Consider the following 15,433-nt stretch of genomic DNA (forward strand, 5'->3'; position numbering starts at 1 on the left):
CAAGTCAGAGCCCCGCCCACCGCCCTGGCGGCACCGCCCACGTCTTGCCACGGCCCCGCCCACCGGCCCAGGCCACACCCCTTCCTGCCGGCTGGCTCCTCCAGCCCACCCGCCCACCTCAGCCGGGAGCGGAGCCCACTGCTCCCCTCAGGCGCCCCGCCCCGCCGGCTTCCCCGCCTCTCCCGCGAGGGCGGTCTGAAAACCCGGAGCGCGGGAGTGCGGCTCCGCCGGCCCAGCGACCGCACTGAGCATGCCCAGTAGCCGGGGCAGGTTTTTTTTTTTTTTTTTTTTTTTTTTTTTGGTCGCAAGTAGGAAGATTTTTGCACTATACCGGAGAGGGGGAGCCACGGAGCCAGGCAGCCAGCCGCGCCGCCGCGTACCGCCGCTGCGCCTGCCCCAGCCCGGCCCGGCCCCGCGGCGGGCGCGATGAGCCCGAGCCCCAGCCGGCCTGCCGGGGAGTGAGCGCGGGGCGCGAGGGCGCGTTGCGCAGCTGCTCCTGCGCACAACCCCGCCGCGGCCGCCGGCCCGCACCGGCCGTGAGTGTGAGAGGCGCCTCCGGGGCACCGGCGCCGAGCGGAGCAGGAAGCGCAGGCCACGCAGGGACCCAACTGAAACAAAGTGTCGGCCGCCAGGCGGCGGCGCCTCGCCCCAACCCTGCCCCTCCCGCCTGCCCGCAACTCCACTGCCCACCATGGCTTCCGAGGAGCTGTACGAGGTATCTCCCCTCCCCCTCCCGGACCCTCGGGCCGCTCTCGCCCGCCACCCCGCGCCGCCCCTGCCCGGCCGCGTCCACTCCGACGGCCGGCTCTGCCACCGGTGCCCACCTCGTTGCCTGCCCCCTCCCCCCGGCAGCAGTTTGCTGGACGGGAAATGTGTGCGAGGGGAGTTGGAGCCACGCGTCGGGCGTGGGGGGGCCTCCCGGGAGTTGTCAGGCTCCTGGGGGTGGGGGGTCCTGGCCGTGGGGAAGTAGCGCGTGTTCGAGTGACTTGCTCAGACTGAGCCCAAAGTTCTTGGCGAGGGTGATTGGTGTGGAGCCCCCGTCACCGCCTGGTGGGAGCTGGAAGGGGTGCGGGGGTGTTTTTCCTGCCCCTTTAATAAAGCATCTTGGAGAGGGGTTTTGCCTCTGGCTGTGGGGGGCACGGGGAAGCGTGCCACTGTCTCTCAACTCTGCTGCTAGGCAAAGCGATGCAAAATATCGCACCGAAAATGCTAAACGTTGACCACATGCTTTAATTAGGTTAGCATTGTGGCCAGAGTCAGGAAATTTAAATTTAACGCTGATATACCATCATTCATTTGCGTCGCAGCGTTGAAAGTAAGAAAGGGCACAATCAGAACTCTTTAGTTCTGGGCAGTTTTGTCAGCTTCAACTACAAGTTTTGGAGTTATCAGTTTGGATCTTCAGACATACTTTGTATACCTCGATGTAACTTCTTGACGTACTTCAAAGCAGACTTCCTGGGAGTACAGAAGCTTAGAAGACTTTCTGTTCCTTTGGATAAATGTCTTCAGTTTCGTAAATATTTGTAAACATATATTCATAAGAGACTTAAAACTTCTGGAACTCTCTGTATTCACCTTTGTGATGTGTTAGGGACCTGAATGTGTAGGGACTTAAGTCAGCGTCTCTAACAAGTAGAGCCCCTTGGCCCTTGTGAACCAACCCTTAATAAGTACCAGGTCTTAATAAGACACCCTCTGAGGTGTCTTCTCTTGTGGGCATATAATGTCACAGAATGGAGCTCTGTTGCCAACAGTGATAGCCTTCTAACAACTTTTTGTTTTTTGTTTTTAAAGCAAGTGTGCAAAAGTTTTTAGGAGGGGACTGCCTTCTGTAGAATTAATGGTGAGGTTGTTGCCTCCCCTTAAATTGTATATGGTCAGTGTACCTTAGCTGGCACCTGAAAATGTTCCATTCTGTTCAACCACTTTATACAGTAGCAATGCCCTACTGTATGCAAGAGACTATCTTGGATCATGTGGGTATGTAAAGGGAAAAAACACTCCTCGTCTCAAGCGTCCCTTCCAGGAAAGAAAGTGTTGTGTGTGGGGAAATTCTAGAATTAGAGGCTAAGATGCAGATGATCTTCCAGGTTAAGACATAAGTTGGGAAAGTACACAGTATGAGGATGTGAGGGGTTTTGGTTTCTCCATTAGATTATTCTTTAATAGTTTAGCCTGAGTATTCTTCATTTTGTGATTATAAATGTACACCTAGCTCATTCCATTAGTGTTTGGATGAAGGTGGCACCTTATACATAAGTTGTATCTTATGTGTATAAAAACGATCCTGAAAACAATACATTTACCACGAGTGTATAAGGAATTACATTTCGTTTTTTCTTTGCTGCTTCTGTATATCTTCTACTCACTACTTTTCTGGCAGAATTCATTTATAAGTAAAATTTGTACAGTTTCTGTTCACTCAGCATGTTTATTAAATGCCAGTCACGAAGGTTTCATAGGAACAGGGGTATGAGAATGGTTTATACCCTCAAAAAACATCTATTGGGGAAGAAATAAGTGCATTGCAAAGGAATGATATACCTGTACAATTGAATTTTTGATTCTGGGTTTTGTTTTAGTTTTGAAAAGTTATAGGAGTATAGTTGAGGTCAAAGTAAGTAATATGGTGGGCAGTATCTTTTCATGGTACATTTTGTAAGTTTTCCTTTACTTGTAGGCAACACTTACCATATTATGATTGGAAGTTGATATTTGAAAGTTCAGCGTAGTGGTTGAGAGCCTGGATTTGGAGTCAGAACATAGTGACTGAAGCCCAACCCTGTCACGTTGGGTAAATTAACCTTGAAGGTTTAGTTTCCTCATCTGTAAAATTGGAATCCATGTTTATCTCCCAGAGCTGTGAAGTTTAAATGAAAAAAATATGTAAAGCATGCCCCACAGTTCCCATAGGAAATACTCAGTAAGTGATGGTTATTATTTTAACTGATGTAACATGCATCCCTGAGTCCTGGTTTTTGTTTTCTGAAGATAGAATTGTATATTTTTAAATCAAGGCAGTATTATTTGTGAGGCAGAACTGATATGCAGTTGTAAATGAACACTACAGGCTGACAAGCTGTTTGACAAGGCTGGGGAGAGCACAAGGTACTTGAGTATCCAGTCATGGGACATTATTTGCCTAGTTTTGTCCAATTTTGCCTAAATCGAATAGAAGTTTCACATTTGGCCTCAGACTCCACCATTCTAGAGGAATATATTGAGACAAAAGAGGAAGTTCAAAGTCTTGCTTTTTCAGGTGATGGGGTATGGTAAGAACAGATCTGCAGTAGCTATGTGAACTTGGGCAAGTTAGTTACCTGATTGCCAAGCCTCCGTCTTCTCACCTAAAAAGAAATGAGATCTCTAACACTTAGAATGGTGCCTGGTATATGGTAATAGATTCTTAGTAAAGGTTATTGTAATTTAATGGTAATTGTAATTATGCTTTTTGAATAAAAAATAAGGGATCAGACCTAGATAAGATAGGGTGCAACATCAGCCATCAGCCTTCCAAAATTGGAAGAGCTACTGTTAGTTGAAGGATACAGTAAATTTATTTCCTGTATCACCAGCAGCTAGGATTAGGGAAGGTAGAGTTTTGACTGACTCATGTTAAGAACTTAAGTAGCTTTCACAAAAAGACAAGCATCCTTTAGTTCTGGGGTCCACAAATGTTATGTAAAGGGCCAGATAGTTAATGTTTTAAACCTTGCAGGCCAGGCAGTCTTTGTTTTAACTACTCAGCAAGTAGAAACAACACCTAAATGGATGAGCACTGTGTTCCAATAAAACTTAATGGACAGTAAAATTCGAATTTCATGTAATTTTTACATGTCATGAAATATTCTTTTAAAAAATAATTTAAAAATGTAAACATTCTAAGTGCATGGGTTCTACAGAAACAGGCAATGGACTAGATTTGGCCTCCATGTCTTAGTCTGACTTCTGCTTTAGATGATCTGTTCTGGAGCTCAGGTTTACTCTGGGGTTGGGACATATGGAGGGTGAAGTGTGGAGTATATAAAGACTTTCTGCTCCAAGCCCAGCTCTAGATTTAGAGCCAGAAGTTCTGAGTTGCACTCTTTCCTTCAATATGTGGACCAAATAAGGAGTTGACCCTTTATAACATGAAGAAGCGTTCTCTTTATTGTGTACCTTAATTCCTTTTTTCTCAGTGGTTGTGGGGTTTTCCTTGAGAACTATTATAATAGCTAATTTAAATTTCAGGACAATCTCAGTGATCTAGTCTTGGCCTTTTGAGAAAACATTTATCCAACACATGAATGTTTCAGTCAATCAAAAATGGAAATAACCTTTTAAGAATGAAATTATACCTGCCTTATTTAAAAATTCTCTTAAAGCTGATTAGTGTGGAAAAATAATCAGGATTTGGGGGAAAGGGAAGTCTTTTGAACCTCCTAAGTTTGGGATAAGATTGCTCCTTTTATATACATTGACAAAAAGCACAATTATAAATAAAATCTGCATGTGTAGTTCAAATGAAAGTGACAAAGATCAGGAGACCTATGATGTTGGTTAAGATAAACCAGCATCTGTTGTGTGTGGTGTAAGCTAGCTCTTAAAAGATTGAGATGGCCAAAATTAGAAAAGGAGGAGAGTTATTTGGCTTCTGAAATTGATTGAGGTGCAGTAAAGGCAAATGTGTGTGTATTTTGAAAGTTAACACACTATCTTAGCCCAGCCAGTGTGGCTCAGCGGTTGAGTGTTGTCCTATGCACCAGGCAGTCACAGTTTGATTCTGATTGAAGGACATGCCCAGGTTGCAGGCTCAGTGGAGGCCATGCAGGAAGCAGCCGATCAATGGTTCTCTCTCATCATTGGTGTTTCTCTGTCTCCCACTCCCTTCCTCTATGATGTATACCTATCTATAATAATAAAAGCGTAATACGCTTATTAGACTGGACAAAGCCAGGCTGTGAGGGAAGCCTGGGTCCCAGGTGCTGGAGGGAAGCTGGTGCTGGCAGCTGGAGGAAGGAAGACCTACTCTTGCATGAATTTTGTGCATCAGGCCTCTAGTATATATATAAAAGAAAGAAAATTAACACACTATCTTAAATGTGAACTATTGAGAATATTTATTCATTTGCCTAAACACATCTCCTGTGCTTTTCCTTTGAATTTGCTTTTAATTCTTGTATTCTAAAATGGTAAGTCTTTTTTTGTTCTTGCTGTGATATCTAAGAATCATTGAATTTTTCCATATGCTCTATAATGATTTTAACCACTGAATATATTTTCATGGTATATAGGAAATACTTTATTTGCAGCATTTTGATTTACAGTTTTGAATATCAATGATGCACAAAGCCAATATGAGTTAAATTTCAGTGAATATGGAGTAATAGTTTTATATTGTGTGTGTTTGCAGATATAACAGTGCTATCTGGGATACTTTTAAAATACAGATTCTTTGGGTCAGACCATGAGATCGTAGTTTTCAATGTTTGGATGGAGACAGGAATCTATGTTCCATAAGCTTCTTTCTGGAATGCAGGTAGATTTAGGAGCCTCTGGATTGCAATGGTCTGTATTTCTGACACTGAGGCTCCAAGTTGAGGTCAGGAGGTATTGGGATCTGCCTTTGCAGAAGAGGCGCTTTAGGTGCACCAGACTAATCCTTTTTGTAGGTCCTTTAATTATTGTCGGTTATTAATTGAGTCACTCCAGGAAGGGAGTATTAAAAACACTAGGTAGCCCTGCCTGTTATGGCTCAGTTGGTTGGAGCGTAATCTTGTAATACCAGAAAATGGTGTGTTCAAGTCCCGTAAGGGCACATACCCAGGTTGCGAGTTTGATTCCCCAGTCAGGGTTCGTGCGGGGAGGCAACCAGTGATGTTTTTCTCTTACATGGATGTTTCTTTCTCTCTCCCTTCCTCTTTCTAAACAAATCAAGCAAATAAAACACTAGGTAGTTAACTGTTGCAATTTCTGTTTTCTTTCATTGTGTATGGCATACTTGCCCACCAGATTGTAAGATTGGTGTTTACAATCTTTAAAACTAGGATTTTATTTCTAGCCATTATTTTCCACAGTTCAGATACTGCTATAGTTGCGTAATTGTTGAATTACATTTTAATGAAAGCCTGAATTATAGGAATGACTCCATTCTTGATTCCTTACCTCCAGGTTCCTCCTTTCTGAAACATTATGCCCTGTGCTGTTCCTTTTACATTTCATATGAGGTTTTAACTCTAGGATAGGGAGAACTTCTAACTTTACTGTTTCCCACATAAACTTAACTCTCTTCAGCTTTCTAAGTTGGCCAAGGCCTTGGGGATTCTTTTTCTCTGGGAAATCTGGGAAAGGTCTTTTGTGTTTCTTTGAAAATTTGTACAAGTACATATGAGCATTTTTCTGGGGGAGAGGACTAACAGTTTTTCAAAGGAACCTGTGACCCCAAATAAATATTAGAATTGTTCTTGACATCTCTGAGCTAGACTTTGACTTTTTTTTTTTTTTTGCCAAACTCAGCTCTGCTCCAGCCAGATCCTACAGTAAAACCATATTAAAACCTCACTGATTTTGGTTTGGAAGTTGTATGCTCTTTCCAATCTTTCAGCGGCTATTCTTGAAGTTGTACATGCATAATGTCTAAAGTTAATTATTATTTGAGGTCTACTTCTGACAATAAAAGGACCTTAAAATCCTTTAACTCTGATCCACCATAAACTTACATGCTATTATCTTCCAATGTTTATTATTGTCCATGAATAAAAAATACCTCATGAAATAGAATATTATTCCATGCAGACAATATTTGTTTAGCTTTACCTATATCTTTACTAGTTTGTTTGAGCATTAGTCATACTACTGAACTTTCTTTTGGGATGATTTTTCCCTCCTTTCTCGAGCATATCCTTTTAGAGATTTCTTTAATGAGGGTTATATCTGAAAAAGTCGCTAGTTTTTTTTTATTATCTGGAAATATATTTTGGCCTTATTTTTGAAAGATAGAATTGATTCCAAATAAAACCAGCTAATTGGTTATTTCTTATAGCATTCTGAAGATATTACTCCATTGTCTTCTGGCTTCCCCAGTATTCTTGGGGAGGTTATTGTCAATTTGCCAAGGATTAGTTAATTTGCCAGAGATCTGTCTTCTTTCTCTGGTTTCTTTTGAGATTCTCACTTTGGCTTTGGTGTTCTCTAGTTTTACATTTGTGGACATTGTATTTCCCCTCCTTTTTTTAGTTAAATGTATTGGGGTGACATTAGTTAATATGATCACATAGGTTTCAGGTGTGGGCATTGTGATTTTATTAATGAGTTTGGTATATCTTGTGTTTCTTTAGTGGATTTGTACCTAATTAGTGCTGAAAAATTATTGGCCATTTTATCATATACTGTTGCTCTTTTATGGACTTCTGGAAATTCCAAGTTGTCATTTATTAGATCTTCTTATTCTGTCATCTGTTTCTTACCCTCTCATTTCCATCTCCTTGTTTTTGTTTTGTTCGCATTCTGGGTCTTTCTTTGGACCTAACTTCTGGTTTACTAATGAGCTGTGTCTAATCTTCTATTTAGCTCACCCATTGAATTTTTAATTTCAACAAATATATTTTTACTTTTAAATATTTCACCCCTTCCACCCCCCATCCCAATCTATGGATTGCTTTCTTCATCTTTGATGTTTGTCTGCTTTTATGATTGAATCATTATTTATGGTTGTGTTGGGGGAGTTACTAGGACACTTAGATATTTTCCTTGCTTCTTGGAAGCTCACTAAAGTATTAAGAATTATATTCTATTGAAGATCTAGTTATTTTGTAGTAAGAGTCCCCTTTGGAACATGTTTGCTTTTTTTTTTGCCAGAATTCATAGCAACCTCATTGATTTGGAATCTGTGGTACCATGAACATAGGGATTGAAGGTTTGAGTCAACACTTGAGATTTACCTAAAGATGTTGAAAATGAAAATAAAGTATAAACTAGATTTTAAGGGAACTGTTTATGGAAATGGTTTTAATAGTTAAAAAACGAATGCTTCTGAGGCAAAGTGTTCAACATCTTTGTTTTGCCTATTTTGGTATATGGGATTGTGAGTATGCCAAACACAGTTTATCTTGTACTAGAGGCCCAGTGCATGAAATTTGTGCATGGGTGTGGTCCCTAGGCCTGGCCGACGATTGAAGCACAAGTGTCTGGAGTGGAAAGGCAGGTCCTAGCTGACCTCTGGGCCCTGGGCAGCGCCTGGGCCCCTGGGCCCCCACACATCCCCCTCCGCCAGAGTCATGGTGCCTGAGGCCCCAAGTGGAGATTCGGTGAACGTGGCCAGACACTGAGGGCCAGGGCGCAGCATGGGCCTCTGGACTGCCCAGCAGCACCACATGGAAGCCAGGCGGGCAGTGCGCTCTCTCCCGGCCGGCCTCGCAGACCAGCTCCTGAGTGAACCCACGGGGAGCCTGACGGGCCCCTGCGGTCCCAGCGGCCGTGGCTCGGCTCACCCGGAAGAGGTTGTGCGGGTGCAGGTTGGCGCCCGGCACCTGAGCACGGAGGCTTCCCTGGTGTGTGAGCCCTGGTGTCCCGGGGGAGGTTAGCAGGGGAAATGAGAGGGAGCTAGGCAGAAATCCTGCATTCTCACCGCACCTCCGTCCCTGTCCCCCCCCGTCCCCAGGAAATCGGTGAGAGGTCGCAGCCCCCTGCCCCGGCACCATGGGAGGTTGGTTGTTGCCACCCACCCCCAGTTCACTGGCCCAGCCTAGGGCCCCGCTCTGATTGGGCAATCGTGGCCTGCTGGCCCCTGGTCACTGTCTGCGGGACGATTAATTGGGGCCGAGTCTCCTGCCTGGCTCCCTCAGTGCTTGGGAGCGGGGTGACGGCCCCGTTCCCCGCCGCTGCCACTGGCCGCCATCTGCGGGGCCCGGCTTGCACCCACCTTGGCCTGGCGCTGTCTGCTTACCTGCTCTACCATCCTGCTGTGGTCCCGCTCTGGTCAGGGATCGTGGGGGCTGGCAGCACCTCCACTGCCGCCCACTGCCAGTGCCATGTCACCAACGCCCGCCATGTTCCGCACCACCCCCTGGTGGTCAGCGCATGTCATAGCGAGCGGTCAAACTCCCAGTCGAACTCTCAGTTGAACAATTTGCATATTAGGCTTTTATGATATAGGATTATTATTTATTAAATATTTTATATTTTCAATATGAACAACTGTAAGTCTACATTTGCCACACCTTGTATAAGCATATCTTCAGTTGGTCAGAGCTAGTGAAGCATAGTTATTGGCTTACTTGGTCCACATCTATGCAGCCCATCCCCTTTGCATTGCTATTTTTCCAGTAAGTGGTGGATCCCCAACTACTTGTCAGCCTCACTGTCAATCCTCATTCAGGACCTTATTTGAGTTCACTACTAGCAGGAATCCTCCCCTTCAAATTTTGTGTGACTAATTTACTTTTTGTTTTGTACTATTAATTATTGTGCACTGCTTATGCATTGCTTTCTGTAGGTATTAAATAATATCATGTTTTCTTCTGGAATGGTTGGCTGCATGTCTGTTTTTGGGTTTATCACAGTGCTTATCTGAGGACATGAATGTGGTGAGCAGTCAGTAATCCTGACTTTTAGCTGAGATACAATTATAGTGACTGGATTTACAGTGTTTGGAATTATATCATACTAGAGGCCTGGTGCATGAAAATTCATGCACTGGAGGGGGCGTTCTCTCAGCCTGGCCTGCCCCCTCTCACAGGAGCCCTCAGGGGTGGGAGGTGACCTGGCCATCAGAGGAAGGCGACGCCCCCATCACACCTCTGCTGCTGCCACTGCCGGCAGCGCAAGCCTCGGCCGGCCCTGGTTACCTGAGCCTTGGGCGGCTGGGCAGCCACCATCTGATGCTTCCCTATGCCTCAGGCATTGGCTGGGCAGCTACCATCCAAGGCTTGCTTGCTTCTCGGGCTGGCCCTAAGCAGCTGGGGGGCTGAGGGCGGGTCCGGCCACACTGCATGCCTGCCACCGCTCCCCCCCCCCCAGGTGGGGCTGAAAGGACTGGGGGACACCAGCGGGGCTGAGGGGTCTGGGCGCCACCATCTTTGTGATGGTGTGATGGTCAATTTGCATATTCCCTCTTTATTAGATAGGCTATGTAGAGAACTGTGTACTTAGCGCTCTTGTTTGACAAAACCCTACGTGATGTCTTGGAGGAAAGTATTTCTAAATTTGATACAAATAATTTGGAGGAAAACTGTTCCTAGAAAGAGTATTTGAAACGTTGGTAACAGTATTTATATTTAGCTATTGGTGAAAAGTGTGGATGGATGTCTAACAGTAGTATTCTCAAATTGGAGAAGTTAGCCACAATATATTTAGGAAATGTCTTTACTTTTTGCCTCATTTCCATTTATAATTAGCTCTGCCATGTGAAGTTTTCAAGAGGTTGGTAGTTCCCTAGCATTTGTTGATGAAGTCCAACAATGTTCATTGTACATAATGAATATCTTTGGTTAAAATGTACCAATTTTTCATCAGTATTTTACTGTTTAGGATTTCAGGGCATGCCAGAGTTGGATACACTAGCATTTCTTATGTTAGCATGTAACCAATCTGGAAGCCTCGATTATTTAGAATATGTGAGAACAAAGACACCCCCCCCCCCAAAAAAAAAAAAAAGGCTTGTTCTGTACACTGACCAATTCTGGGTCTCTCTTGAAGACTGTTTACCTTTATTATATAGGCATGATATGCTTGGATTTTACTGGCTTCCTTAGTGTGTTAGAAACAGATATTTGGTAAAGGAAATGGAGTTGCCAAAGGCAGTGAGTAGACAATAACTTTGCTTTTGAGATGAGCTGTAGAGGGGATCTGGTAATTGTACCTCTGGGTCATGGATTACAGGGGCTTCTGAGCCTCATAGAGCATCTGAAGAGCATGTTTACAAAAAGAAAAGATCATGTTGGAAAGAGCTATCAAAAATCGTTTTCAAAAAGTTTTGGCATGTGACAAAATTAATTTTTTTTTTATGATACTGCTTTCCAAAGTTTCCACCTAAGTGTTTCTAACAGTGGAAGAAAGAGAGTAAGTGTCCTAATTAGGAAATAGAGGTGGGAAGGGGGATTGTACGCGTGGCCTGTTACTGAATTCTCATGTTATCTAAAGCCTTTGTGAATATTTTTTGGTTTGCTATTGAATGTTTTAAAAGTACTTACCAGCTAATTCTTCTCCATAAATTTTTGGGGGTTGATGCTTTAAGAAGATGAACCTTGAGTTAGTGTCTTTGTACTGCCCTTCATCTCCTGCTATATATGTGTAACCTGGTTTAAGAACAGGGACTTACTGTGTTATCTCCCATGATGATGCTAGGTAAGGGAAATATTAACTGGTATTGGTGAGAATGAGAATACTTGAATTGAGTAATCAAAAATTTTTAAAAATATATTTTTATTGCTTTCAGAGAGGAAGGGAGAGATAGAGATAGAAACATCAATTATGAAAGAGAATTATTGATTGGCTGCTCCTGCATGCACCCCACTGGGAATCCAGCCCTCATTTGGGATATGTGTCCTGATCAGGAATCGAACTGTGACCTCCTCAGCTCAGCCACTGAGTGACATCCAGCCGGGCTCAAAAAAAATTTTTTTAGGTCTGTTTCAGTAACTGTAACCATTCAACTTAAAAAAAACTTATTTATTTATTTAAAGCTTTATTGTTCAGATTATTACAGTTGTTCCTCTTTTTTCCTCCCATAGCTCCCCTCCACCCTGTTCCCACCCCACCCTCCGCCCTTAACCCCCCCCCCCCCACTGTACTCCTCCATAGGTGCACGATTTTTGTTCAGTCTCTTCCTGCATCCCCCACACCCCTTTCCCCCCCGAGAATAGTCAGTCCACTCCCTTTCTATGCCCCTGATTCTATTATAATCACCAGTTTATTCTGTTCATCAGATTATTTATTCACTTGATTTTTAGATTCACTTGTTCATGTGTATTTGTTGTTCATAATTTGTATCTTTACCTTTTTCTTCCTCTTCCTCTTCTTAAAGGATACCTTTCAGCATTTCATATAATACTGGCTTGGTGGTGATGAACTCCTTTAGCTTTTCCGTATCTGTGAAGCTCTTTATCTGACCTTCAGTTCTGAATGATAGCTTTGCTGGGTAAAGTAATCTTGGTTGTAGGTTCTTGGCATTCATCACTTTGAATATTTCTTGCCACTCCCTTCTGGCCTGCAAAGTTTCTGTTGAGAAATCAGCTGACAGTTGTATGGGTACTCCCTTGTAGGTAACTGAGTTTCTTTCTCTTGCTGTTTTTAAGATTCTCTCTTTATCTTTTGCTCTTGGCATTTTAATTATGATGTGTCTTGGTGTGGTCCTCTTTGGATTCCTTTTGTTTGGGGTTCTCCGCGCTTCTTGGACCTGTAAGTCTATTTCTTTCACCAGGTAGGGGAAGTTTTCTGTCATTATTTCTTCAAATAGGTTTTCAATATCTTGCTCCCTGTCTTCTTCTAGCACCCCCATAATTCTGATGATGGTACGCTTGAAGTTGTCCCAGAGGCTCCTTACACTACCTTCATATTTTTGGATTCTTTTTTCTTTTTGTATTTCTGGTTGGGTGATTTTTGCTTCTTTGTATTTCAAATCTTTGACTTGATTCTTGCGATCCTCTAGTCTGCTGTTGGAACTCTGCATAATATCCTTTATTTCAGTCAGTGTATGCTTAATTTCTAGTTGGTCCTTTTTCATAACCCCAAGGGTCTCACTAGATTCTTGAGGATCTCGGTACATTTATCGTCGGTCTCACCCGACTTTTTGAGGGTCTTACTAAATTTATTGGCGGTTTCTATAAAGTTCTTGAAAAACCTTAGAAGTGTGGTTTTGAACTGTATATCCAGTAGTTTGCTTTCCTCCATTTCTGTCATTTGTGTCCTGTTTCTTTGTCTCCGCATTTTTTATGCTTCTCTGTGTTGATAGAGTGGCTTTGTGTGCTAGGTGTCCTATAGGGCCCAGTGGCTCAGCCTCCCCAATTACCTGAGGTAGACACTCTTGGTGCACCCCCTTGTGGGCTTTGTGCACAGTCTTGTTGTAGTTAAGCCTTGATTATTGTAGGTATCACTGAGAGGAATTGACCTCCAGGCCAACTGGCTCTGAGAATCAGCTGTGTCTATGGTGGGAGAACTTCTGTGCTGGAAACACCCCTCCAGGGCACGACTTGCTTCAGTGGGGCTTTGGTGCTCATTGAGTCTGCCCCGTGAGTGTGTCCTTTATTGATCCGAGAAGCTGCAACCTGGATTGTCCCACTCTGACCACCGGGCACACTGGCTCCTGGATCTCTAAGGAGGTGCTAATCTAGCCTCTCCCTTAGGCTACCCAGCAGGAGCTCAGCTGTGAAGCAATGCAAGTTGCCGTGGGGCCTTGGGCCAGCTGCAAGTTTGTTAGGTAATTTTCAGATTGCAAAGGGCCAGGCCTTTTATATGCAAAAGCCAGCTCACAGCTTGGGTGGGACGGGGGTCCCAGAGGATCAAAAGGGCAGAGCAAGCAGCTATGGCTGCCCTCAGAGGCTCCGTTTCTCAGTGTCCCGGAAATCCCTGCAAGCACCTCTGAGAGAAAGCTGCCCTCGAGGTCTGACCAATGCCAGACAGTCCAGTTTCTCCCGTATGAGTCTGGGTCCCCAGAGACTTGCCCCGAACTGGAGCTCAGAGCTTGAGACTCCCTCCTGATTGAAAAAGACAACTGTGTCCTCAGCTGCCAGCCCACTCCGCATGTGCCTCCGTACCTCTGTACTTTACTTCCGCACCGCAGCTCCTCTGAGTCTCGATATACTTTTCTCTTTCCTTCTAGTTGTAGAATTTTCACTCAGCCAGCCTTCCTGTGGTTCTGGAAGATGTCCGTTCTGTATTTTAGTTGTATTCTTGAAGTGGTTGTGCTAAGCAGCAATCTCCGGTGTTTACCTATGCCACCATCTTGGTTTTCTCCAAAAGATATTTATTTCTATCTAAAGTCATCTTATTGCTGAATGTTCAAGCAAATTGTACTAGATGTTTCTCTACTTAAAAGAGCAATTTTGCTGTTCCTTGGAGTCAGTCATGGGAACATTTGTAAGTTCCCTATTGGCTTGGGGGCCTGTCTGTTTCATAACTCCTTCCTGCCCATGGGCTAGGCCAAAGCCCTCTTAGAACACTTTATGTTTTTCAGGGCATCTTCGCCCTTCAGCTCCTCTCTCCCTGCTGAATTTGCTCATCTAGATGTCCAGTTCTGGTACCTCCAACTTGACTTTCATCCCTCTGCCAGGTCCCTTTGAGTCGAAGCTTCATTAAGCCTGTTTTTTGACTCCTGACCAAATTTGGTACTTGCTTATTGCTTTGTTCCAAGCCTCTGGTCTGGGAAGTAGGGGTCGCACTGCCTACTTTTGCTTACCTTGCTTTTATCTGTGCAATACAGAGGAAGTCCTCTATTGTCCTATACTTCAGATACCTTAAATGGAGTTTAGCCAACTCTCTGTTGGCATAAGTTGTCCCCAGACTTAGTCCTCTAACTTCCTTCTTATGTACAAACTAGAGTCCTGGTGCACGAATTTGTGCATGAGAGGAATCCCTCGGGGTGGCCTGCAGAGATCAGGCCCCAGCTTGCATCCCCAGCCTCGCAGCCCCACAGCCCCGCCTGGCACCCCGCCTTGGCCTGGTGCTGTCCCCTCACTTGCTCCACCATCCCGCCTGCAGGGTGATCAATTGGGGCCAGGTCCCCTGCCTGGCTCCCTCAGTGCCTTGGAACTGGGAGGCAGCCCTGCCCCCTGCCACTGCCACTGGTTGCTGTCTGCGGGGTGATTGGGCCCCAGCTTGCATCTGCCTTGCCCTGGCGCCGCCTGTTAACCTGTCCCACCATCCTGCCATGGTCCTGCTCTCATTGGGGCCCACTGGGGCCTGCAGTGCCTCCACTGCTGCCCGTTGCCAGCGCTGCATCGCCAACACCTGCCATGTTCCGTGCTGCCCTTTGGTGGTCAGCCCACGTCATAGTGAGCGGTTGAACTCCCAGTCTCCCAGTTAAACTCCCAGTCGAATGATCGCCCGAGTGGACAATTTGCATATTAGGCATTTATTAAATAGGACTAGAGGCCCAGTGCACGAATTCATGCATGGGTGGGGTTCCTCTGCCTGGCTGGTGATCGAGGCTCATTGGGACTGTCTCACCCAATCCCCATTGGTGCCGGCCGGCTCTCGGGAGGGACCACGGGAGGTTGGCTGTGGGAGTGCACTGACCACCAGGGGCCAGCTCCTGTGTTGTGTCTGCCCCCTGGTGGTCAGTGTATATCATAGCTACCGTCTGGTCCTATCAGTCGCTTAGGCATATATATATATATATATATATATATATATATATATATACACACACACACACACACACACACACATACATACACACACACACACACACACACACTAGAGGCCTGGTGCACAAAAATTTGTGCACTCGGCAAGG

At 44.8% G+C, this 15,433-nt stretch overlaps 1 protein-coding gene across 1 annotated transcript in view; it reads left to right on the forward strand.

Annotated features, from left to right (window-relative positions):
• Window positions 1-333: 333 nt before the first annotated feature.
• Window positions 334-15,433, forward strand: part of CDYL (chromodomain Y like) — a 246,996-nt gene continuing 231,896 nt past the window's right edge. Inside the window, exon 1 of the mRNA XM_081086223.1 lies at window positions 334-715. Within this exon, the coding sequence (XP_080942349.1) occupies window positions 692-715 (24 nt within the window). The 5' untranslated portion in view covers window positions 334-691. The remainder of the gene's footprint in view (window positions 716-15,433) is intronic.

Source organism: Myotis nattereri (assembly GCF_964212035.1).
Source record: "Myotis nattereri genome assembly, chromosome: 3".
Lineage (NCBI taxonomy): Eukaryota > Metazoa > Chordata > Mammalia > Chiroptera > Vespertilionidae > Myotis > Myotis nattereri.